Source organism: Aquarana catesbeiana, linkage group LG03 (assembly GCF_042186555.1).
Source record: "Aquarana catesbeiana isolate 2022-GZ linkage group LG03, ASM4218655v1, whole genome shotgun sequence".
Taxonomy (NCBI): domain Eukaryota; kingdom Metazoa; phylum Chordata; class Amphibia; order Anura; family Ranidae; genus Aquarana; species Aquarana catesbeiana.
The window spans coordinates 682,311,642-682,337,889 of NC_133326.1; the positions used below are offsets into that span (position 1 = coordinate 682,311,642).

The 26,248-nt window shown below is 43.8% G+C and overlaps 1 protein-coding gene across 1 annotated transcript; it reads left to right on the plus strand.

Annotated features, from left to right (window-relative positions):
- The first annotated feature begins 1,008 nt into the window (after positions 1 to 1,008).
- LOC141134133 (extracellular calcium-sensing receptor-like) lies at positions 1,009 to 23,378 on the plus strand. The gene is made up of 7 exons (XM_073623719.1): positions 1,009 to 1,115; positions 7,181 to 7,378; positions 13,522 to 13,819; positions 15,168 to 15,980; positions 19,882 to 20,016; positions 20,614 to 20,737; positions 22,477 to 23,378. Exons 1-7 carry the CDS (start codon positions 1,009 to 1,011, stop codon positions 23,376 to 23,378), a joined length of 2,577 nt encoding a protein of 858 aa, XP_073479820.1.
- The last annotated feature ends 2,870 nt before the right edge of the window (positions 23,379 to 26,248 follow it).

Here is a 26,248-nt window from a genome sequence, read left to right on the forward strand (position 1 = left end):
GTCTTGACCATATGCTTAATTGTGACAACTTGGTCACCATCATCTTAATCATAACCTGCCTGAACAAAGTAGGAATCACATGTTCATTCACCTCTACATGGGAAGAAGCTGACAAGGGTTAATTTGCGGAGGTTCTGAGACTACTCATTGACACCATATATGCTCCCTTCACAGAGTGAGTGGAAACGACTCCTTTAGAGTGTATTGACCACATGTTTAATGAATGTGACAACCGGTTAGGTGTCGTCACCATCTTTATCCTTGGTTGCTTGAACAAGGCAACATTCTTGCAGTCATGCTAGTCTGTCTTCTCCTTGAAAGAATCTGAAGCAGATTGCTTGCCTGGGAAGGCTTGGAGACTGCTTGGTAACCCTTTCACAGGGTGAGTGGAAACAATCCTTTAGAGTGTATTGACCACAGGCTTAATGAATGTGACAGTGAACAAATATTCAAAAACACCGCGCTTACTCTATAATAGCAGCTCACACACAAAGTAAGGAAATTTGTAAACAGTATGGATATATATAGTGCAGCGCTAGTTTGGATCACAAAAAATTGTTAAAATGACAAAAAACAGATGTATTCAACCGTTTGTTCGAATCACATTACGTTCAGAATAGTACCGAGAAAGACCTCAATAGGTATCTGTTTGCATAGAAAATTTGAGGATCAAATAGAGAGTCCCAAACAGGTGGTGGTGTCCACACACCGCATAGATGAATTGAGAGAGGCAACACACAATAATAGGATCAGAAAAATTAAATATATCCCACTATTTTGTTCATAACATGTATTCAAAGTGGTAAAGATTTCAATAGGTGTCTGTTGCATAGAAAATCTGGAAACCAGATAGAGAGTCCCAAATAGATGGTGGTGTCTATACACCGCGTAGATAAATCGAGAAGAGGTAATACACAATGATAGAATCCCCCGTATGGAAGCAATACAGGCTTACCGGAACCGTTGGACTCACATATATGACATATATGCTTGTGTTGCCACCGGGCAATGAAGTGGGATCTCCCGATGGAACAATATGGAATCCAGATGCCGTTTCTAAGGCTCCCGACAGAATTCTTTCATGTATACCCCGATTTCGTGGTGGCTCATAAAAGGTAAGAAAAGGGGCCACATAGCATAATACTGTTTTCTTAACGTAAAATTTATTAAGGTAAAACACTTACATTCTCCATGTTAAAAAGCGCTTATAATAAAACTAATGGCAGTCAGTGGAGTCTACCGACGCGTTTCGTCTACTCAGAGGAGGAAGTATTGTGTGTTGCCTCTCTCAATTCATCTATGCGGTGTGTGGACACCGCCACCTGTTTGGGACTCTCTATTTGATCCTCAGATTTTCTATGCAAACAGATACCTATTGAGGTCTTTCTCGGTACTATTCTGAACGTAATGTGATTCGAACAAACGGTTGAATACATCTGTTTTTTGTCATTTTAACAATTTTTTGTGATCCAAACTAGCGCTGCACTATATATATCCTTAATGAATGTGACAACCTGTTAGGTGTCGTCAGCCTTATTCTTGGTTGCTTGAACAAAGCAGAATAGATGAAGAATTATGCACTCATGTCGATCCGGAAATTCAGAAAATGGGCTGTTTCACCTGGTATGGCTAGGCAGCTTCTCATTGCCAGAGCAGATAACCCTGTCAAAGGGTGAGCAGAAACCACTCCTTTAGAGTGTATTGACAATGTGTTTATTGAATGTGACATTCTATTAGGTGTCATCCTTATCCCTGACTGCTTGAGCCAGTGGAATACATACTGTCATGCCCATCTGTGTATTCCTATAGAGTCTGAAGAGGGATGTTTTGCTTGGGAAAGCTATGAGACTGCTCCTTGTCAGAGATTTTAACCCCTTCACAGGGTAAGTGGGAATAACTCCTTTGAGTGTATTGGCCACTTGTTTAATAAATAAGCCAACCTGTTAGGTTTAGGGTTGCCACCTCATCCCTTTAAACCTGAACACATATGAATTACACAGGTTCTGAGGCTAATTTAATGCAGCTAAGGCACCAAGTAAGTTTAATTACCACCTTAATCACCCACAGAACCTGTATAATTAATATGTGTTTGGGTTTAAAGGGATTAGGTGGCAACTCTAGTTAGGTATCATCATCCTCATCTCTGGTTGCTTAATCAAAGCAAGATTCACACAGTCATGTTCCTCCACATCTTCCCCTTTGGAGAGTTTGAAGAGGCTGATTTGCCTGGGAAGGCTATTAGACTGTGTCACGGAACGTCCCACACTCCGCTTGAGTGCTTCCGTCATATACCACTTCTTCCCAGTCTGTATACAGATATCAGATATTCCAACCTCTCTGAGCACAAAACAAGGCGACACTTGCTTGTTGCTAACATGAACTCACTTTATTCAGAACCAGAATACAGTCTTATATACAGGAGAAGATGAGGTCCCACCCTCCTGCTCATATTACTTTAACAATACAAACGTAACCTAATCAACCTAATTAACATGAGCTAATTAACTAATCCTTTATACAGCCTAGGTGAGTGAGACGTGACCTTTTGCCCAGACTGAGTTAATTATCACAGGACATTTTCTCACAATAGCAGCAGCTCCAATAGGAGTCGTCCCGTCTCCTACATTGTATAGAGGACAATGTCATCAGCTCATTCAATTAACATAAACACAGGTAGTTGGAGTTGATGACACCAGCATCTCCTCACAGGATGTGTCCCAACAGTATGAATCAGTCTTATCAGCAGGGGGCTGCTGGAGGAATCCCCCCTCCCTCTTCAGGGACACAAATCCCAAATGACCACAGCATGGAGTCCCCAAAAGAATCAAACAACATACAATATATACATATATACACGACTGAGTCCGATTAGTACAGTTCAGACTGGATTTATAATTCACCTCACAAAGAGTATTGTTCCATTGAAAATCCAGGGCCCATAATCAAAAGGCAAGAGGCTAGCATTCAGTCCTCTCCAACAGCCTCTGTCCCGGCTAGGTCTGTCACAGACTGGTCATTGTCAGAACATATAACCATATAAAAGCAAGACTCATACAGCCATGTTCATCCACGTCTTCTTTATTGAAGAGCCTGAAGAGGGCTGTTTTGCTCTGAGACTGGTAATTACCAATAGATAACCTTTCCACAGGGTTTTGCTTGCCATTTAACAAACCAGCCCATAAAAATAATTAAATGCAGTAAAATAGTTTGCTTAGTAAAAAACCCTAAAGGGTTAACCACTTCTAGAGGGATACTGAAGCCTCCATCTACATCCCTGATTCACCAGGTGGTTAATGAGCTAAACCTTGCCCTGCCAGGAATCAGGACATAATGAAAAGGTTTGTTAAGAACAGTAATAAAAAGGTATTTTTCAAGAGAATTACAATAATATTCTGCATTGTACACAAACCAAGGGAATTGTAGACATCATAAACATGCTTCTCCCTTTTTTTTGTGAAAAAATGGAGAGCACATAGAAATATAAAAGGATATCCCATATCTCAACAGGCCATAGCTGGCTCCAGTAGTCATTCACAGGTGACTCCTCTACCTTCTCTGGAAATGCTGGTCTTTTGAGGGGGTTGGCACAATGGCACAGTAGTAAAGCTAACACGAGAAGCCACCAGCAGGTTATTGCCATGTGTGAACAGACAAAGTATTAGTTTGTGTACATGTTATGCAGAGTACTCCTTGTGGAGGAGCTCAGGCTATGCATAGAGGCAGCAGGCAACCACAAGGCACCACAATACCCAGCAATGCAGCATTCATTTGGATACAAAGCATTTTTCAAATTTAGCTCACCCAACCTCCGTCATCCGACCGTAAACACCAGCACAGCGCAGGTGTGCGTGTATAGGGGAGACTCTGCCAACACCGCTACCCACTTTCCATGGACCCAGCGGACCCCAGACAAGGCTGTTGGCCATGATAAAAGCTGCCCTGAGAACCAACAGCGGGGCTCCCTGGATTATGGGTCATTTAGCCGAGACACCAGGGACTGCGTCCAGTCTAATCCACACATGGACAGCCGACCAGCCAGATAGAGGAGCACACCTCGGTCCTGCGCATAGGAGGAAAAAAGAAGAATGCTGAGGCTGTAGGTGGGCTCAAATTTATATGAGTTAAGTCCTGGAGGCATGGGGGGGGCCTATACCCAGCTGTGCTGACATGAGGCTGTCCCCTGCGCTGAATGTCCACAACGTCCCTCATCAGGAGGGACATTTTCGAGCATTCTAATTGGTCAGCGCCGTCACATGAGCGGCGCCAACCAATCATAAGCCGCATAGTCCTGTCAGCTATGGAGAAGATGCGTAGCTGCAGAGAGGATTTCTAAGCCCCGGGTTCCTGGCGCGGATATACCGGGGCTTAGAACCAGAGATAGCCACGGTCCAGGTCAGCGGGACCGGGGGGGGGGGGCGAGGAGAGGGACCTGTGTAAGTTCACCTTACAGATTTTTCTGCAAAGGTGAACTTACACTGTAAAGGCAATTAATATGTACTGAATACCACCATCAAACTCACTGAATTCTTATAACTTTGACAGACAGCTGAAGCTTGTGTTTATGGCATCTTGGAAAAAGTCTTCCAAATGAGGTAGTCCTCTTGTTCTTCAGACTAATGCATAGAATGCATTAAGGTGAAAAACCTTGCGTTTTTAGAACCCCTTTAAGATTTGACAATACAAAAAGAGTATTACAAATCATAACATTAAAATTTAGGGCAAAAGTATATATCCATACATATACACATATTATAGAAAGAACATTAAAGTGGTATTAAAGCTTTGTTTTTTTAATAAAAAACATGTCATACTTACCTGCTCTGTGCAGTGGTTTTGCACAGAGCAGCTCCGATCCTCTTCTTTACGAGTTCCCGCTGGCGCTTCTGGCTCCTCCCCCTTGAGCAGTGCCCCCAGAGAAAGTCGCGTGCCCTGGGGACACTACTGTGTGCTCGCTCCCGAGCTGCTGCTCTATGCATCCATAAGACAAATAGGGCCGTGGCTCGGCCCTGCCCCCCCCCCCCGTTCTCTCCTCACTGGCTGTGATTGACAGCAGAGGAGCCTATGAGCTCCTGCTGCTGTCGCAGCCAGTGAGGAGGAGGGAGTGTCTCGGGACAGCCAAGGCTATCGTGAACATCACTGGATCGGAGGGAACTCAAAAAAGAATTGGGGGGGGGGGCGCTGCACACAGAAGGTTTTTTACCTTTGTGCATATAATGCATGAAGGTAAAAAACCTTCAGCCTTTAGAACCACTTTAAAATGGAACTAAAGGCAAAACCTAACTAACTCTAAACCTACTCCCACCCAAATTCTAAGCATAATCTATCTTACCCTGTAAAGAAAAGATCACTATACTTACCTGTTCTGCAGGACTCCGGTCTCAGGTTGAGCTGTCAGTGGCGGCTTCACTGTGTAGGAGAGGCAGCCGATAATGGAAGCTCCATGGTAAGTCTATGGGTGAGGTCACTTCCCAAGCATTTCCCAACTATTGTTGGCTTTCTCCTGCACACAGAAGGTGCCACTGGAGACCAGAGACTGGCTTCAGAATAGGTAAGTATAGCAATCTTATATAGCTCGAGGGTTGCTGTGGATTACATCTTCTCCTTGTCTCTGGTCTTGCTTACCATCCAGGCAATAGCAAAAGAGTGCCTCGGGCAGAGCCTTCACCCTATTTATTTACAACACAGGGTGGAGGGCAGAGCCCAGAAATGGAAACTGTAAAGCTGTAATCCCCTCCCTTCTAGGCAGCCTAGGCAACTAGCTAACTTCCTACAAATGCTTGTAAGCACCTGCTTACCTGCCTGACCTCACACACAGCATGCTTTGTTGAAAGGAGGCATATTTAAGGTTGATTTACTAAAACTGGACAGTGCGAAATCTAGTGCAGCTGTAGATGGTAGCAAATCAGCTTCTAACTTCAGCTTGTTCATTTAAGCTTTGACAAAACAAAATGGCAGCTGATTGGTTACTATGCAGAGCTGCACCAGATTTTGCACTCTCCAGTTTTAGTAAATCAAACTCAGAGTGAGGTGATAATCTACTATCAGACTTCAGTTGACCTCTGACTCTCTGCATCAGCACTGGAAAACTAATGGAGTTAATGGAAGGCAATGTTTAAATTATATTTTTTTGATATTCAACTTTTACATTAAATAAATATTTTTTATGGAGATTTACCTCTATTACAAGCTTTTATATCTTAAATATCCTATTTCATTTTTATTTGTGCCTTGACCTCACCATCCCAATTAGCAACATCTTTCCTTTCCTCCCAGAGGTCCAGGCTGGAGATTAATGACTATGCCTTAAGTGTTTCCCCTGTTCCTCTTGAGATAAACATGTTATATGTACATTAATTGATGCAATGTGCCTCCCTGGGCAGTTCACTATATAAAAAGCCAGCGCTGTGTACTAATCTGCAATGAGAGATGGAGAGCTGTGGACTCTGCAGTACTCTCTGTCTAAAAAGTCATTAATTACCTTCCGATGCTCTCTCCTTGATCCTTCTATCTATCCTACCCTAGTATTCTTTCGTTTGTGTATTTCCTCTTTCTTTTTTTCCCCCAGCCCCTCATTGTTTTCTAAGTTTTCATTGGTATTCTCCTTCCCTCCTTTCTTCCTTATCTTATTCAATACCTTAATATTTATCTTAATCCATTTCTCATTTCCTTCCTTCCTTCCTTCCTTCCTTCCTTCCTTCCTTCCTTCCTTCCTTCCTTCCTTCCTTCCTTCCTTCCTTCCTTCCTTCCTTCCTTCCTTCCTTCCTTCCTTCCTTCCTTCCTTCCTTCCTTCCTTCCTTCCTTCCTTCCTTCCTTCCTTCCTTCCCTTTCCCTCCCTATCTTTCCTTATCTATCTAATCCTGTTATACCCCCACAGCTCTCTCTATCTCTCTCTCTCTCTTTCTATGGTTTTCACTCCTCATCTTGTCTCTCTCTCTCTTTCTCCCTCTGTCTCTCTCCTTCTATCTCACTCTTCCTTCCATCCCCTGTCTCTCTCCCTTTGTCCTCTCCTATTGTTTTCTTTTCCCTTTTCCCTCCTGTTTCTTGTTTCCTTTTCACCCTCTTTATTATTTTAATCTAGTGCCTTTCTACATTGCAAATCCAACTCCTCTTTCACAGTAATGTTGGCCCCTGTTGTCCTGAGGCTCATGGTGTTATTGTGCCAGTTTCTGTCCTGTCACAGACTGTCTTTTGTCCTGCTCTTCACCTGGCTCCTGTTCCCCTGTGCTGCTGGAAAGCTGTGTGGACTTCTGGGAAGTGATATCACAGCTCTTTATCGGACTGGTGACATCATTATCGGTGGTGTCTTTCCCGTCCATGTATACAGGACATACCATGAACTCACCTACAGAAATCCACCACCTCCAGTGACCTGCAACACGTGAGTAAATGTCCTCATTACAACCCCTATATCATTATCATGTCATACATAAGTCTAAGAACATTACTGGGTCCTCAGAACAACTGCTGGCCAATGCCATAAGCAAGGCCTTTCTGAAAGATGGTGCTGAGCCAGATATTGGGTAAAACTTATCATCTGGTGGAAAGAAGACACATGGGTTTCTTGTAAGTGATATCACAGGTTTTTACTGGATCAATGACATCCCTGTCAGTGGTACCTTTCCCACCCATGTAAAGGACCAGTGTCAGTGGTACCTTTGTGGTACCTTTGCGTAAATAGAACATACAATGATCTGTCCTACAGAATAGCACCACCTCCTGTGACCTGCAACACGTGAGTAAATGTCCTCATTGCAACCCCTATATCATTATCATGTCAAACATGACCCTTAATTCAAAGGACATTACTGGGTCCGAACAACAGTTGTTCAATGCCATAACTAAGGCCATTCTGAAAGAAAGTTCTGTGACAAAAGTTGGGCTAAGCTTCACATCTGGAATGCTTTCAATGTTCATTGCTTCCCAACACCCCACCAGAATGTTCCCTATGTGGTTGGAACTTTCCCCAAATAATGAAGTGCACTGCATGCTCTCCTGTAAAGTTAAAAATACAAAGATTTGAAGGTTTAAAGCAACCAGTTCAGATAGAGAAACATATGACACTAAGCTAACCTTGTAAAGTATAAATAAAATCCTCCAATCTCACAGATTTGTACTATACTGTGTGTACATAATTAAATCTACAACACTTAAAAGAAGCCTCTCATGGCCCGAGCATTTGAGGAAATAGATGAAAAGCACCCTTTGCCACCGCAACTCCTACAGGCCCAAATAGTAGTAATGCCCAAACCTGGTAAAGACCACTCCCGATGCTGCAACTATAGGCCCATATCCCTCTTAAACTTCGATCTTAAATTATTTTCCAAAATAATAGCAACTCGACTAGCCCCCCTTCGCCCAACCCTAGTTCATAGTGATCAAGTAGGATTCATACCAGGCCGTGAAGCTAGGGATAACACCACAAAAACCCTTCATCTTATAACATACACTCGACACCACAACATCCGTACATGCTTACTAGCATGCAATGCCGAAAAGGCGTTTGATAGGTTAAGTTGGCCTTTTCTACAAGCTTCACTGCTTCAGATAGGTTTGGGCCCGAGGTTATTACACAAACTCATGTCACTCTACTCCAACCCTTTGGCTAAGGTGACTGCCAACGGGGAATCCTCAGAACCTTTCGAGATTAGAAACGGTACGAGACAAGGGTGCCCGTTATCGCAGTTATTGTTTGCACTTACTGTGGAACATCTGGCCCAGGCCATTCGAAGTAATGACTCCATACACGGTATCCCCACCCCCTCAGCCCACCGAAAGTTATCACTTTATGCAGATGACTTACTCCTATATGTCAATCAACTGCAGATCACTATCCCCGCACTACTACAGGAGCTTGACCGCTTCGGAGCGCATAGCAATTTTAAATTGAATATTACTAAAACTGAAGCCCTAAACATCTCCCTTAATCTCACTACAGAATCCCTGATACGGAAACAATTCCCATTCCATTGGCAACCATGCCCCATTAAATACTTAGGGACAGAGATCCCTAGAGACGTACAGAACATATACACCCTGAACTACAGTCCCTTGCTGACCAAAATCCGACAATCCTTAGAATCCTGGCTTCATCTCAAGCTTTCATGGTGGGGATGGATGAATGTCCTCAAAATGGACATTCTCCCAAAATTACTCTATTTATTCCAAACATTGCCCATCCTCGTCCCCAAAGCTTTCTTCCTCACGCTTCCCTCCCTGGCGGTCAAGTTCATCTGGCAACATCACCCCCCCAGACTTAAACACAAAATACTATGTGCCCCCAAAATCCGAGGAGGCATCGATCTACTTGCAATTATATCACACAGCGGCCATAATCTCCAGACTTTTGGAGTGGTTCCCACGACCCTTAACCAAACCATCCACGATTATTGAACAGGATATGACACAAGTGGACCTTAGAGCCCTTTTATGGGGACGCAATACTACATACCGAGCAATTGTCGGAATATCCCCTCTGACAATAGCGGCGCTAATCACATGGTATGGCAAACAACTCACCATTGCCCTATCCACAGACCCTAGTCCTCTCTCATCCCTATTTGATAACCCAGCTCTCCCGACCTATAGAGCTCAAGGACAATGTGACCCATATACGAGAGAGCTATGGCCTAAGGCCAGGCAGTTTGTTCACTCCTCCACGGGCCAATTCCACCCACAACAGGACACCCAATCCTTCCCCTCGATTGACTGGCTCTCTATGTTATCCCTAACACAACATAGTAAAATGCTTCACCTCTCCGGACAGGTCCACAGACCACTCACAACATTTGAAGATATGTGTAGTCTCTCTCAGAACCCCAAAGACCCGCTATCCCTGATCTACAAAGACATACAATCCCATACATATGACTCACTTCCCAATTTTACTCAAACATGGTCCAGGGACTTAGGTCTGGAGATAACTTCGGAACAATGGTTCACTTCATTCACACTTACACACAAGTCGTCCATATACGGCTTCTCACAAGAGAAAAACTACAAATTATTATCACGATGGTATAGGGATCCAGTCACGGTGAACAAGATGTACCCAGATACGTCCGACATGTTCTGGCGCTGTCATGGAGGAAGAGGCTCCTATATCCACATCTGGTGGGAGTGCGACTGAGTTCGTCCTTTTTGGGACGAGGTATTTGGTATCTATAATGACTTACATGATGTATCTTTGGTACCCTCACCTAAGATGGCGCTTTTATCCATATTACCAGGCTCTACCAGCTCTCACAAGAAGAGCCTTCTCAGGTTCTTCTTGTCCGTAGCACGCCATACCATCTCCCAATTTTGGAAAACTGAAACCATCCCCCCATATCACAAGATGGATAGACAACCTTAATGACACTATGCTTATGGAAGAGATACAAGCAAAAGTGGGAGACACCTGGGACAAACATAAACTACTATGGTACCCATGAATTCACCATTCCCCCTTGGACCTCCTCCTCAATAGAGTATCCACTTGAGGATTAGGCCCTACCTTTATTTTATATGGTGACACAGAAGAGTCCTTCATTGCTAGTGAAAATGATTTGGCACCGTTATATGGCTTAATATACGAGTAATCAAAATGATGTAAATCCTTTTCTGCTGAGTCCCCCCCCCCAGATCATCCCTCCCTTTTTATTCTTCCCTTCCCTATACCCCCTCCCCCACCCAACAGTTCGGACATAAATTGTATAATCCAGGCGGGGCCCTAAGACAGATGGTACCGCATGGTTGAGTTCTAAATGGTAAAGAACTGTGTCAAGCATTCATACATCTGAAACTTATGATGTTATATATATATTGATTGGTATTTTGTACCTTCCCCCCTTATTTTCTATTAATGTTTCATTTTTTTTTTTTTTAGTATCTTTAAAAAATCTTAATAAAAATTATATTCAACCTTAAAAGAAGCCCCTGAAGCTACAAATATGGGAGCTGCCATTTCTTGGACAATAAGGGGGTCAGAGGTCTTCTGAAGTCTTCCATTCACACTAAAGCATTCCACTGCAGTGCACTAATGCACATGGATTACTGTGGGTTATGATGAACGTTAACATGTGCTGCATTAAGGCAGCAATGGGCTACCAATGTGTACACAGGGCCATTTCAATGTGGACATAACATTCCATACATGGGTACCACTATCAAACCTTGCTGCCCTTCTCATACATTAGCGTGTGTCCCTGGGAGCCATTACGTGTACCTCTACCTGCACATATACAGTTCTATGCCAACACTCTGCCCCGCAGTCTTCCAGTCGAACCGTTCAACTGTTCCTCAGATAGGGAACAATTAGTAAGGGAGACAAGTCCGATGCATTTTCAAAAACTTTACTTTCCAACTTCAAGGTGGGCAACTTCAGGGCACACAGTTATATCACATATGAATTCAGGGCATCCAATTCCAGAATACACAATTAGATTGCATATCACTTCAGAGCACTGTAGGTTCTATACTCAGCTACTCACCCTGTTGGTTGTCTGCGAGTGTCACTTTTCCCAATTGCGTATGCTTCTAGTCCTGTCCCCCACTTCAGCCCCACTCATTGTACCAGGACCTCTCCAGGGATTCCCCAGCTGGGGAATACCAGACATTGGGAGGTTTCATCTTTGCAGGAAGGGCCCACCAAGTCCCATGGGGGCCAACTACAGAGCTGAGCTCCTATCTTTTTGCATTCTCCACCCAAACTCCTCCCACCCCGTGACCACTCGCTACCAATATATCCTAAGGGAGGGCACCAACTGATTGCATTGACACCCCCTTTATTTATAAAAGTTTATGGATTTTATTTCAGTGAAGTTGAGTCAGTCTACTCTGTTAGGGGACAGGCAGATTCATCCTTCTGTAACAATACTTCCTACTCCACTGAAGGCTCTCTAAGATGGTACACTTGTTGCTTGGCCAATTAGAAGCTCCAGTGCATACTGTGAAAGTCCATGGGATCCTTACTTCTTAAAAATATACTCATCCGCCCTGGGCCTAAATGCAGTCATTAATCATGTGGTTCACGCACTACCCGTGAGTGGTTCTGGGGCAGACCCTGCCACTGCTGCTCCTCTTTATTAAGGATCAGAGTTGGTCATTGTGGGGATCCTGCCACCATGCATGTAGCAAAGAGGTTCTTAAGCAGCACCTCCTCAAGGTTTTGCATTTTGGACTCCTTCTGAGATGGTGGCAGTAATTTTGACCATTTTACCCTTTTATCTGGGATCTAACAGTGTGCCCCCATTATTTGTCATTTTAACTCTGCAGACCACATTGAATGTCAGGCATGGCCAGCTCTGAAAATAACCCTGTATGCATAAGGCAGCCTTATGTATACAGGGTTATTTTCAGAGCTGGCCATGAGGAGTATAGCCTACACCTAGCCTTACTGCATAGCCTGTGACTAGCAACACAATCCCCAAAAAATTAATTTTCCTCCTGTGTCTGATGGCCGTCTGTTCTTGGCGGGAAATGTCACAGGGGGTATAGGGTCAGTGTCAACAGATTTTTATGTTTAACATGCCACAACAGCCCCCTTAATGGGGCCCCTTCCCACCCCCCAGTCCCCATAGTAGTCACATGTGCTGTTATGGCTATGGTTAGGCCACTGATGTCATCTGTTTGTGTATTGTAGAATTTCTCCATCCCAAACACTACTGCCAGTAGTTCCATCTCAATCTGAGCATATCCCTGTTCTGTAGGCGTTAGAGCTCTGCTTGCAAAAGTGATAGCTTGCAAAGACTGTAAAACATCTTCTTTTCAGCACACGTACCCCTTGGATGAGCCACAAGAACTTTCTTCAATGTTCACTGACAGTAGCTTCTACATAGATCTACAGGACACAGTTTAGCAGCGAAGTCTTCACCCCTGTTGCTCCAATCCAGACAATCACCTTCCTGTTCTAATTCCCCTCTAATTCCCCTCCAGAAGGGTGCATAAAGCTTCAGGCCCTGGGCTTGGGCCTCTCTGTAACACAGCACACCCTCCCCAGGTAACAGGCCTTGGAGGACAGGAACACACAGCAACATACACTCTCCCCAGGCATAGCCAGAACTTTCCAAGGTTACTTGTAAATATTTATACTCTTCCCCTGCATACACCATTGGCAATAAATCTCCTGGTTGGCCAGTGACAGATATTCATAACTTAGGTTATGGAATCCTCTTACACTATTGGCAGGAACACTCCAAAACAGCAGGCAGAAGCAAACAATAACAGTGAGTTTAGAAAAAACCTATAGAAACTACAACTGTCAGAGACTAGGGACACTATTGCATAGGGCAGGGTCCCTATCTTTCTATCTTTATATATATATATATATATATATATTTATATATATATATATATATATATATATATATATATATATATATATATATATATACTGTATATATATATGTATATGTCTGTGGTTAGCCTTCGAAATGTATAACATGTCAAGCTACTGATATCTATCAAGTTTATTTAATAGTAAAAATCAAGTCAAAATGATTGGTTACCAAAAGTTACTGTCAATCCCATTTGTCTCTCTTGCAGCTTTGTTCCCCTTACCTTCCAGTGGGTTCAGTCTTTTATCCTGGCAGTGGAAGAAATCAACAACTCAGCTTCCTTCCTCCCCAACCTGACCCTGGGAGTACATTTGTCTGACTCTTGTGCTTCTCCAGGACGAGCATTACAGGGAGCTATGGGTATCCTTACTGGGGGAGGTTACCGCTCTGTACCAAACTACCGATGCCTCAATGAGTCTACCCCACTAGGGGGAGTAATAGGGGACTCCAGCTCTGCTAGCTCATTGGCCATGGCCAGAGTGCTGGGATTGTACTGGTACCCCCAGGTATGTGCATAAGAATTACTCAGAGTGACTTTAATTACATTGAAAACTGGAAATTCTTTAGTTTCATTGAGCTACACTGTTTAGTAACATGTAAGTGTCTTCAATGCCAACATTTGTCTAGGTCTTCCAGCAAGCATGCATGTAACAGGTGTTGGAACCCTTGAAAGGCACATGCTTATTGTGAGTCAGTGGCTCAGGATGACAGCCCCCAAGCATGCACATTATGTCACCAACCAAAGTTCTTATGGGAACATGTTTTTAGAAAAACATGAATGCTGTCGTAGACAACCTCTCCTTCTCACCTTCTGAACCAGCACATTCTGAAACCCCTACAATGTAACCTTAAGCTCAATTGCTACAGAGAAAATATGGAGTCTGCCTCCTTCTAAAAAATACTAGAAAGTTGTCTGTCTTACTAATTGACTTACTTTAGTGCATATTGAGCCACTGACTCAAAACAATCACGCAACAAATAAAGTAAGAGCAAAGTCAGAAATCTTGAATCTCATTCCATAACTCCATAACTAAGGTTTCTATACATGGAAATCCCAGGACTTGAAGAAGGGTGGATCATTGTGTATTACTGCATGTTCATGTCTTGAACAGACAGATAATTTCCAGTATCCTGGAAATCCTGACTAAGTGGCCTAACTTTGCTTGCTTGTATAAGTTTACTTCACATGGCATCCATGTTTTACATGCCCTTCATAAAATGAAGGTAGGTGGGACCAGTGATGTACCATGGAGTGCCTAACTCTTAAAATATCATGTGACTGGGCCCTCCCTCTCCCAGGACCTTTTTTTTTCCATTCATTGGAGAAAATGGAGCTTTGAAGTCCCATGCAAGTAGAACGTACTGTATATCCCCATTTGTAGATTACATTGTTATGTTTTAGAAATGTGCTGACATGTTTTTTAAGCAGCAGTATGGCCAAGGTAAGGCCACACTGCTGCTTTCTAAGTGGAAAGCAAGAGTAGGGGATAGCCAGACAGGTTGAGGTAGCGAGTTCCAGAGGATGGGAGAGGCTCTGGAGAAATCCTGTAGACAAGCATTGTGAGGAGAAGACGAGAGAGCTTGAGAGTAGGAGGTCTTGAAAAGAGCGGAGGGAACAGTTTGGGTGATATATGGAGACAAGATCGGTGATGTAGCTCGGGGCAGAGATGTGAATGGCTTTGTATGTTGTGGTTAGTATTTTGAATTTAACTCGCTGGGTGATTGGGAGCCAGTGTAGGGATTGGAGGAGAGGGTTGGCAGACACTGAGTAGTTACAGTGGTAACTGTTTCACAAGCCATATAGTATATTAAGCTTCAGCTTCTTATCTTGCTATTGTTTCTGTTTCTTTGCAGATCAGTTATTTCTCCACAAGTTCCATTCTAAGTGACAGGACTCGGTTCCCATCATTCTTTAGGACTGTTCCCAGCGACACATTTCAGTCACGTGGGTTGGCTCAGCTAGTCTCTTTCTTTGGTTGGACATGGGTAGGATTGATAGCTGAGGACACTGACTATGGTCAAGAAGGCATTCAAGCCACTAAGTTAGAGATCCTAAAATCTGGGGCTTGTGTTGCCTTTACAGGGTACATTCTTACTAGCAGACTTGATCGAAATGCCCCACTACTTTCAAAACTCATTGCACAGTCCAATGCTTCTGCCGTGGTTGTCTTTTCTAGTGGGTCAAACCTTCTCCCTGTAGTGGAGGAACTCTTGAAACAAAACATTACAGGGAAGACTTGGATAGCTAGTGAGTCATGGTCAACATCAGCCTTAGTCTCCAAGGAAAAGTACTTGACCATTTTTCAAGGAACCATTGGGCTTGCACTGCACAGCGGTCAAATTCCAGGATTCAGAGACTTCCTCAATGCTACTAATCCCAAGAAGACCCCAGATGACATTTTCCTGAAGGAATTTTGGGAAGGGAACTTTGGCTGCAAGTGGGAAACACCAGGGGCAATTCTCCCCAACAGCACCAAGAAATGCACAGGTCAAGAACCACTTGGAAACACTTTCAGCGGTGTTATGGTGCTGAGGGTCGTTTACAGTGTTTATATTGCAGTTTATTCCTTGGCCTGGGCACTACACAATATCTTAAATCATAGGTTAAAAGCTTGTCCCATATCACTGGAAAAATGTCAAGAACCATTGCCTTTTCATCCTTGGAAGGTATTTTTTTTTTTAAATTGTGGCTGTAATTTAGCTGACACACTTTGTTGTTTTTCCACTCTAAATGAACCCCAATGCGGTAATAATTACTTTAAGTCCAAAGGGCAGACTGGTGAGGCATAGAGTTTGCTCTGAAAGGTGTTATCATCCCCTGCTATTGCTTTTACTGGAGCTGAGTGAGCTGGGCATCTTCTCAAGGTTCTATGGGAGCCAGAGCCCTTTCAAGTTCAGGAGGTGACATCACTTGCTTAATCATCGATTGCTAGAATTTCCAAACACTCGCGGGTCACTAAACGTCTAAGGTCTGAGTAGACATTGAACAGGGAGGGTACAGGAAGCAAAAATCTCTCTCAAATCAGATCTTTATGCTGCCTTTTACTGTTTTAATACAATAAAGACGTGTGCATCCACTGCTGGATTGTGCCATCATTCGTTGTTTGGCCAAAATATAGTCTTCAGTGGCAAGCTGGACCTGCACCTAGTGTGGATTACTGGCACCCCACTCCCACTTATTAAAAAAAAAAAAAAAAAAAAAAAAACCTTTATACGTAGGAGATAGTTTCATTTTCACTTTTTTGGTTTCTTAAGTCATTGCTGTAGGGCATTTGTGTTTAGTGCTCCTTGAACAGAAGTCCCAAGAAAAAAAAATTCATAGGCTTTTTATGTACTATATGTAGAAATTTCCAATAAACCAGGCATAATATGGGTCAAAAAAACACTAGTTACCAAAGACCACAGAAGCACAAAACCTCTAGACATTGGCAAGTATGTAGTAGGACAGCTAGTGAGACTGGAAGGTTCCCTTGCCAGCCAATGAAGCATAATCAAATGTATCTAAAAAGATTCAATGGTGTTGATTTATTAAAGGCAAATAGACTGTTCACCTTACAAGGGAATTTCCCCCACAGCTTAGTGAACGAGGTGAAGCTCTGCTCACTTCCATCATCTAATCATGTGCAAGCAAACATTAGTTGCTGTTTTTTTTTCCTTGCACGTGATTGGTTATTCTTTGCAAAGAGAAACTTCACCACATTCACTTACAACTGAGGAAAATTCCACTGCACAGTGCAACTTCCCCTCTAAAGTGAACTGCCTATTTGCCATTAGCAAATAAACCCCACAATGTCCAGACCTGCAGAACAATAGAAAATACTAACCTGACCTTCGACTATAGTAAGTGACAACTGAGGACAAAGTGGGTCATCGTATTGGGCATAGCCAAATGATCTTGCTGAATCTATTTCTTAATATTATATATGATTGTTTGTTAATAAATACCATTCTGTGCTACCAATAGCTGTAACATGCAGGGGCACTGTTAGGTGGCAAAAAGACCAAGGGCTTCAGCCCAAAGTCCAAGGTCGGCACGGGGGGGGGGGGGGGGGGACTCTAGCTGCGCTGGGTTTTTTGGCTGGGTGGTGGGGTTGTGTGGTTGTGTGGAGGGGGGTAAGCTCACTTGCTGGTTGCTGCCTGGCTTACCAGTGCCCATCAATGCTGACCACTAAACTGACCTACCTACCTGACATACTCACACTGACCTACCTATCTGACATACACTGACCTACCTGACATACATACACTGACCTACCTGACATCCACTGAGCTACCTGACACACACTGACCTACCTGACACACACTGACCTACCTGACACACGCCGACCTACACACACTGAGATACCTGACACACACCAACCTACACTGACCTACCTGACCTACATACACTGACCTACCTGACATACACTGACTTACATACACTGACCTACCTGACACACACTGACCTACCTGACATACATACACTGACTTACCTGACACACACTGACCTACATATCCTGACCTACCTGATCTACACTGACCTACATACACTGACAAACACTGACCCACCCGACACACACTGACCTACCTGACACTAACTGACCTACCTGACACACACTGACCTACACACACTGACCTACCTGACATACATACACTGACCTACCCGACACACTGACCTACACTGACATACCTGACATACACAGACCTTCCTGACATACATACACTGACCTACCTGACCCACGCTGACCTACATACACTGACCTACCTATCATACACTGACCTTCCCGACACACACTGACCTACATACACTGACCTACCTATCAGACACTGACCTTCCCGACACACACTGACCTACATGACATACACTGACCTACCTGACATACATACACTGACCTGGTACCTGACATACACACACTGACTGACCTATCTGACCAGGAGGAGACAGACTTCATGTGTCCAGGTCTTGCAGCTGCAGCTCAGCCGTGGTGCTGGTGTGCGAGGCAGCCAGAGGAGAGAAGGAGAGCCGCCCGCCCGAGCGGGGATCGATGTGGCACGGCCGCCACATTGTAATTCCCGCCTTTTGGAGCCTTCTTCCTGTTCCAGTCACAGTGAGCTGGGAGAGGACTGAGATCGGAGGAGTGCAGGCTCTGGGAGGCGCTGGGGATGCTGCTCAGGGTGGCAGTGTCTTCTCTCTCTCTCCCTCCTGGGCTCTTCCCGGCTGCCCAGGTATCCCCCTCCCTGCTGCTCTGCACTCCATGCCACCACCGGACCAGCGGCGGGACGCTCCAGTCCAGAAGTCGCAGGCCAGGCCCCATGAGCACTAGCGCGGGAGGAGGAAGTGCAATCCTCCTCCGCTTTGAATGCTGGGCAGTGTGGCCACAGTGGGCAGTGATGTCACTGGTTGCTAGCCGCTAGGCAGCTATAGCAACCAGTGACCAAGAGTAGAGTCAGGTGGAGGCGGGGGTGGAGCTGGAGCCGGAGCCAGCTCTACCACAGCTCAGTCCTGCATTCTGGACCGGGACAAGAGACTCGGGGCTATTGGCCCCAGACTCGGGGCTGTAGCCCCAATAGCCACCCCCTAACGACGCCTATGGTAACATGGTATAAATGTAACAAATGCTGCTGCTGCTAAAAAAAAAAAAAAAAATAGGAAAAATTCACTTAATATTGCTTGTTAGTTTTTTTTGTTTTTTTTTTTTGGTACATTAGACTGGTCATACACAGTTTGGTCAATCAATTCCTCCATCCATGTCTGAATACCCGAACAGTGAATGCATCTAATCTAATAGAATGAGGTCATTGTTCAGCCAATAGTTTTCCACCCAGCTCAGTAGAATTTTTGTCTTGTCCCTGCATTTAGGCTTTGTTGAGCACCGCAGCCCAATACAATTGATGTGAATGGGTCCTTAGTATCTACATGTACGCAAACTTTGCTAAGAAAGTCACTATGGGCTTTATCGCTTCATCTTATGTTAAGTTTTAGTATTCAGTATGCCAGTTTTGATCATACCCAACCCAATTCCTGAATTATTTTTTTTTTCATCAAAACTGTGACTATTTTCTTGTGTATCTCTAGCTAGATTTTTAAAATGAGTTCTGGATAGATTCTCTAGTTAGGGTTAGAATCTCTGTTAGGTTTTAGTTTCTGTCAATGTGTCCCCACTTAAGAGAATCACCCTCCATTTCTTTTGGAAGCCATTGGCACTGGAACATAAAGTGATGGGATATCCCAAATTTTACAGTTCTCATAGAACAGAAATTAAGGGGAAACCTTCCGATGGAAACACCTGTACTAGTGACAATAAGTCGGTATTTCTCCTCTGTTTGTAGAGATTTCCTCATGCTGTCTATTGTGCCTCCAGGGATCTAACAATTCCTTACTCTACCTAAAACCAGAAAAAAAGTTTTGGTTATAGACACACTTTAATTCAAGCCCCTTTGTGGTCCTAAAACTAGCACAGTCCTGCAGAATTAGGATGATTTGGAGGTATGGAACGAAAATAAGTTAGTGACATCAGTATTGCCCATAACATTATGGAGGCACATCATCCTCCACTGTATTAATATGTACTTTTTTTATTTTCATCAGATTCTACATGCCATGAAATCGGTTCATTTTACAACAAAAGATGACAAAGAGATTTATTTTGACATGAATGGGAACCTTCCAGCCGTGTATGACATTGTAAACTGGCAAAAAAGCGCACAGGGAGGTGTACAACAGGTAAAAGTGGGAAGCTATAATGACAGTGACAGAGAAGGAAATAAATTCACACTGAACATCAGAGCTATCCAATGGACCAGGGGGCAAACGCAGGTAAAGACTGGACAGAACATGATCGAAATCTGTAGCTTAGAGTTTCAAGGGTTTGTGGTTTTTGTTTACCAAAGCGAGAACAGTGATAGAAATATAATTAACCTCTGAACGCATGAAACAGAAATACCAGAGGTCAAGAAGGCAGCCTAACTCTTCTAGGGTAACTGTAGACAGAAAGTTTTTCTGAATAGGAACGTCTATGTTATAACTTCTAGGAAAATTATGTTATTATTAGCCTTCATGCATGGGCATGATTGATGTATGGAGGCATCCAGTTGACACAACAAAGGTACCTACTGTCCATCCTTTGACATAAAACATTAACATTAACATAAAATTAGGCTTCTACCCTAAACTGTACCCCAACCTATAACAAATGTGAACTTTGGATGGGATGGCAAATTGTCTTCAGCCAGCATTTGTAGGTGAAAGAGAAACAGTTAAAACAACATGTATTCATATACACCACCCTCCCTTTTTGCATTTGGATCATGTCTTTTCTAGGTTCCATCCTCTGTCTGTAGCCACAGTTGTCCTCCTGGCTTCAGGAAAACCACCATACCAGGAAAGCCGTTGTGTTGCTTCCAGTGTGTACCCTGTCCACAGTCTGACATCTCTAATACGACAGGTAATCTTGATGTTATTACTGACACTGTTCCATTCATAATGCAGCTGGCCATTTCAATGATGACACATATAAAAGCCTACCATCATCACACCGTTTCCCTAATTCATAACGTTTTTCAGAATTCATTTCTAACATACTTTTTTATGATGTCACTATCATAAAAGAGTCTGGCAGCAGGCTCTTCAAGTGAGCAAAGATTTTCCTTGACACCCACCGGACAGGTAAATATTTAACCTTTTCTTTTCAGAGTGCCTCTTAAAGCCTAGGATAGTGACAGGGTCTTATTAGAGCTCAGATCTAGCCATGACTTAAATTTTGTATTTTGGGAAGGGGAAGGGAAGTGTTAGCACATATGCCTAGTTTTAAATGCTGTCTTTATCTCCAGATTTTTTATTTGGTTTTCAATTCTTTCTTCATTTACAATGAAGACTTTGCACTTACTTCGTATTCTGTCTGACACCTTGACAGTATGTGATGGCGTATCTATATAATGTGCGCACAGGTATATGATTCTAAAATACTTTTGAAGCCTTCCTGACTCTGTCAAGTATGTGTTTGTATTGAGAAGATTTCACATATCTTGTTCAATTTGGGTTCTATCACCTGAACATGAACAGCTATAAGTAAGATCTAAGTAAACCTTGTTATAAGTAAACACTAAGAAGACCACAAGGGATGGGCTTATTTGTAGATATAACCTCTACGACTAAGCACGTTCTTAGGGCAAAAAGTGTCAAGTGGGAAAGTTTAAAATGGAGATCCTTTGTGCATTTTTGGAACAATTATGCGGCGTACACACGGTCGGACTTTTCGACAACAAAGGTCCGACGGTCTTTCCGACAGACTTTCGACGGAGTTACAATGGACTTTTGACGGACTTGCCTACACAGGATCACACCATAGTCCGACGGATTCGTACGTGATGAAGTACGACCAGACTAAAATAAGGAAGTTGATAGCCAGTAGCCAACAGCTGCCCTAGCGTCGGTTTTTGGCCGTCGGACTAGCATACAGACGAGCGGATTTTTCGACCGGACTCGAGTCCATCGGAAAGATTTGAAGCATGTTCCAAATCTAAAGTTCGTCAGATTTTCAACCGAAAAAGTCTGCTGCAGGTCTGATGAAGCCCACACACAGTCGAATTGTCTGCCGGACTCGGTCTGTCGGACCAGTCCGGTCGAAAAGTCCGCTCGTGTGTACGCGGCATTAGGTTTTACTTAAACACTTAGGTCATCGGTGTGTTGCCAGTTTCTTCCAGTTGAGGTATAACTTCTGTCAGGTTTGTATTGCTCTGTACCTATTGGAAAGATTCAACTTCTCTCTTTGTCTTGGTAAAAACATAAAGTGCTAGGATATCCAAAAAGTTACAGTTGTAATCAGAACAGAAGGTGAGGGGAAATCCTCAAAGGGAACAGCTATCTAAGAGATTTCCCACCACTTTGGAGAGATTTCTGTCACTTTATGATGTCTCCAGAGCATGAAGTGAAGGGAATTCTCCCCAACAGGACAGTTGACAGAGGTTCCCATGACCATCTGCTATTCTATACATAGAAATAAAAGCTGAAGATACACTTTAACCTAATCAGTCATGTAAAATTGATATTGTAACTGAAGTAAAAAACAGAATCGAAACTCAGGGACCAGTTGTTAAAAACGCTCAGGATCTTAGAAAAGCATCTTTATAAGACTTTTTTGTGCATATATTTTTAATATTGCAATGATGTTCCTTCCTGTATTAGATTCAGTCGACTGCTTCAGATGCCCTTGGGATCAGTGGCCAAATGTTCAACAAACTGAGTGTCTTTTGAAAGCTATTGAGTTTCTTTCCTTTGAAGAGCCATTGGGGGCAACACTGGTTGCCACAAGTATTACCTCTTCCACAATCCCATTTGCCCTCTTGGGACTTTTCATCCACTACAAGACTACCCCTATTGTCAGAGCCAATAACTATTTTTTAAGTTGTCTTCTTCTGCTGTCATTATCTCTCTGCTTTCTCTCTTCATTAATACTCATCGGCTATCCACAACCAGAAAAATGTCTTCTACGACAGGTGGCTTTTGGCATGGTTTTCTCATTATGTGTCTCCTGTGTCTTAGCAAAAACCATCACTGTCTTGATAGCCTTCAAAGCTACCAAACCTGACAGCAGTTTAAGAAAATGGACTGGGTCAAAGCTGGGCTTTACTGTTATCATTTGTTGTGTTTTTATACAACTGTGTTTTTGTATAACATGGTTGTCCAGTTCTCCACCATTCCCGCAAAATGATGTCAGCCAACCAGAAGTTATAATCACCAGCTGTAATGAAGGATCTCCAACAGCGTTCTGGTGTATGCTTGGGTACCTGGCTCTCCTGGCCTCTATCAGTTTGGTTCTTGCCTTCCTGGCTCGACAGCTCCCAGATAGCTTCAACGAGGCCAAATTCATAACCTTCAGTATGCTGGCCTTCCTGAGCGTCTGGGTGTCCTTTATTCCAGCGTACCTTAGCACCCGTGGCAAGTACTCGGTTGCCATGGAAATCTTTGCTATCTTGTCTTCCAGTTGGGCTTTGGTTATTTGTATCTTTGTGCCCAAGTGTTACATTATTCTATGCAGGCCAGAGCTGAACACCAAAGAAAGTCTGATGGGAAGAGGAAAAAAATGATTCACTAATGCACAATTGCATTTCAAAAGAATTAAAAAGTCATGTACAGTAATGTACTATATTGTGTAAGAGTACATTTTTTTGGTTTTCATGTGTTTAATAGGATTCTGTTATAAGATACAACAAGAATAACAAAGTTGAATTCAACATACAAAACTTGTGACTTACTAATTTTTAAAATGAAGTATACACATTTAAAACAAGCCATGTTACCCTACCCAACAAAAACAGAGTAAGAAAGAAGGGAAGCATCACAATTTTATGAAAATGAAATAATTTAAAGTGTATTTACAACAAAATCTAAAATCAAACATTGTAAAATAGAAAGCACTGCAGCTTTAAGGAGTACAGGGCAGTCTATTTTATTATTTTTTCTACTGGAAATACAGAAACATACAGTATAAGAGGGATGGCAGAAAAAAGACCAAGTGGTCCATCAAGTCCCATTTATTTATTTTTCATTTATAGTTTTTTTTTTGTAATATAGATCTATGTGTGTCCCAAGCATGTTTGAATCCACTTACTGTTGACTGACTCACTACCTCTGCTGAAAGCCTATTCCAAGCATCAAATACCATTGCTGAATTCTTTAAACTCTAGGACCACTCATAATGAAGTCCATTTGAGATTAAACATTTTGGGCGGAACTAAGGGATGTGGCATAATCACACATTTGATCCACTAGTGGTGCACAACTCTGAGAAGGTTAAATGGATATTTCTTGGTGCTGGTGTTATGGTGCCCCCAGGTAAGGGGACCAAGTCATGATGTCTAAGTACCAGTTTGTCTTCTCTAGAGCTCCGGATAGGGTAAATGGGCTAGAAATAAGGATGGGCGAACGGTTTGGCCCGAGCATGAGTTCGGGCTGAACATTTGTCTGTTCGGCCGTTCGTCAAATGCCTGAATCCCAGATGAACACCCTGCAATGCACTGAGCAGTTCACAGTGCATTCTGTGCCCTGATTGAGCAAAGTTTTGCCCAATCAGGGCACAGTGTAAACTAGTTGTTAAGGGAAGCCGACCTCCGCGTCCTTAACAAATGAGGAATCATCAGCTGTCAATGGGTTTTCCTGCTGACAGCTGAGTAAAAAAATAAAGAAAAAACCCTGCCTGTGGTTGTCGGGGTCTGCAGGTGGGGGCTTATCGGAATCTGGAAGCCCCCAGATCCCACCCCCCCTAATGTGAATGGGTATCAGGTACATCGTACCCGTACACATTCACCAAAAAAGTCTCAAAAAGTAAGAAAAACAGGAAAAGTTTTTTGACAAATCCTTTATTAAAAAAGAAAAAAGTGTCAATCACAATGCCCGACGGACCCCAAAAATAGAAAAGAATGAAACCGCTTCTGCCTCCCGCTGACTGCTTGCCCTGCACTTTGACAGCTCTCAGGGGCAAGTGGCGAGGCCACCCGGTTCCATCACCCCGTGGCATCGCCCCCTTCTGACGTCATGTCACGTCAAGCCCCCACCCGCAGACCCCGACAACCACAGCCAGATGGGGACAAGGTGCTTTGGGGTGGGGGGGCACAGAGCCTCCCTGCCCCAAAGCACCCAATCCCCATGTTGAGAGCATGTGGCCTGATATGGTTCGGGAGGGGGCACTGCACTCGCTCAACCCCCTACTTTTCCTGACCTGCAGGGCTGCATGCTCGGATAAGGGTCTGCTATGGATCTTTTCTGGGGGACCGTTTTTTTTTTGTTTTTTTTGGCGCGGGGTTCCCCTTAAAATCCATACTAGACCTGAAGGGCCTGGTATGGACTGGGGGGGGTCCCTTGCCATTTTTTTCTTTATTTTTGAATAACCAATTGTAACCGCAAGTCATTTTAAATGGGATTTGACTCATTTTTTTTCTTTTCTTTTCTTTAGAAATGTCAGTTTTGCTGTAGCTTGTTCTGTATATGCTACAGATGCGCCACTTTACATTTCCCCTGTTCGGGAGTTCTGCTGCGAACCAAACAGGGGGGTATTTGGCCCATCCCTGGCTAGAAACCCTAGTGGTTCCAGGTTTTCTTTGCTGCAATCTGGCACCAGGTCTTGGCCTCCAAAATCACCCCACCCAGTGGTGGCTGGTGCTCAGAATTTTTGGGCGGGCGCAAACAAACTGGAAAATTCTGGAAAAAAAAACATCAATTGCAGCCTCACTGTGCCCATCATACGCAGCCAATGTGCCTATCAATTGCAGCCACTGTGCCCTCAAACGCAGCCACTGTGCCCATCAAATGCAGCCACTGTGCCCATCAAACGCTGCCACTGTGCCTATCAAATGCTGCCACTGTGCCATCAAATGCCGCCACTGTGCCATCAAATCCCGCCACTGTGCCATTGAATGCCGCCACTGTGACCCCCCCGCCCACTCGCTGTCTGCGCGGCACTTACCCTGTCTCATTGGGGCAGCGGGTGACGCGGCAAGCGGTGTCCTCCATGTGTCTCCTCCTGTCCTATCCTCCCGTCGTCTCCTCCTGATAAGCGCCAATCATAGCGATTGTCGTTTCAGCCAATCAAGTGACGGGTAACAGAACCAAGCACCTGATTGGCGGAGAGGTGGTTCAGTGTTAGGAAAGCGAATTTTCATACGCCTTTCTAACACACCTGGGTGGACTGCGAGCGCCAGGCATGGCTCCAATCAGGTGCTTCAAAAACACCCCGCTGGTCTAATTCAGGCGCCCGGGGCCCAAAAAGGGGCCTGGCACCTGAATAGGGGGTGGCAGCGGCGGCCATGGATAGATTCATGCTATGCATGAATCTATCCATTGGTCATAGAGGGGGTGGCTGGAGAGGGGGCGGTGCCTGTGCGCCCTTATGGACGCACCGCCCCTGACCCCACCAATGGATTGTTGGAACAGAAGGGTTATGGTCAGAGACTGTTCTCAA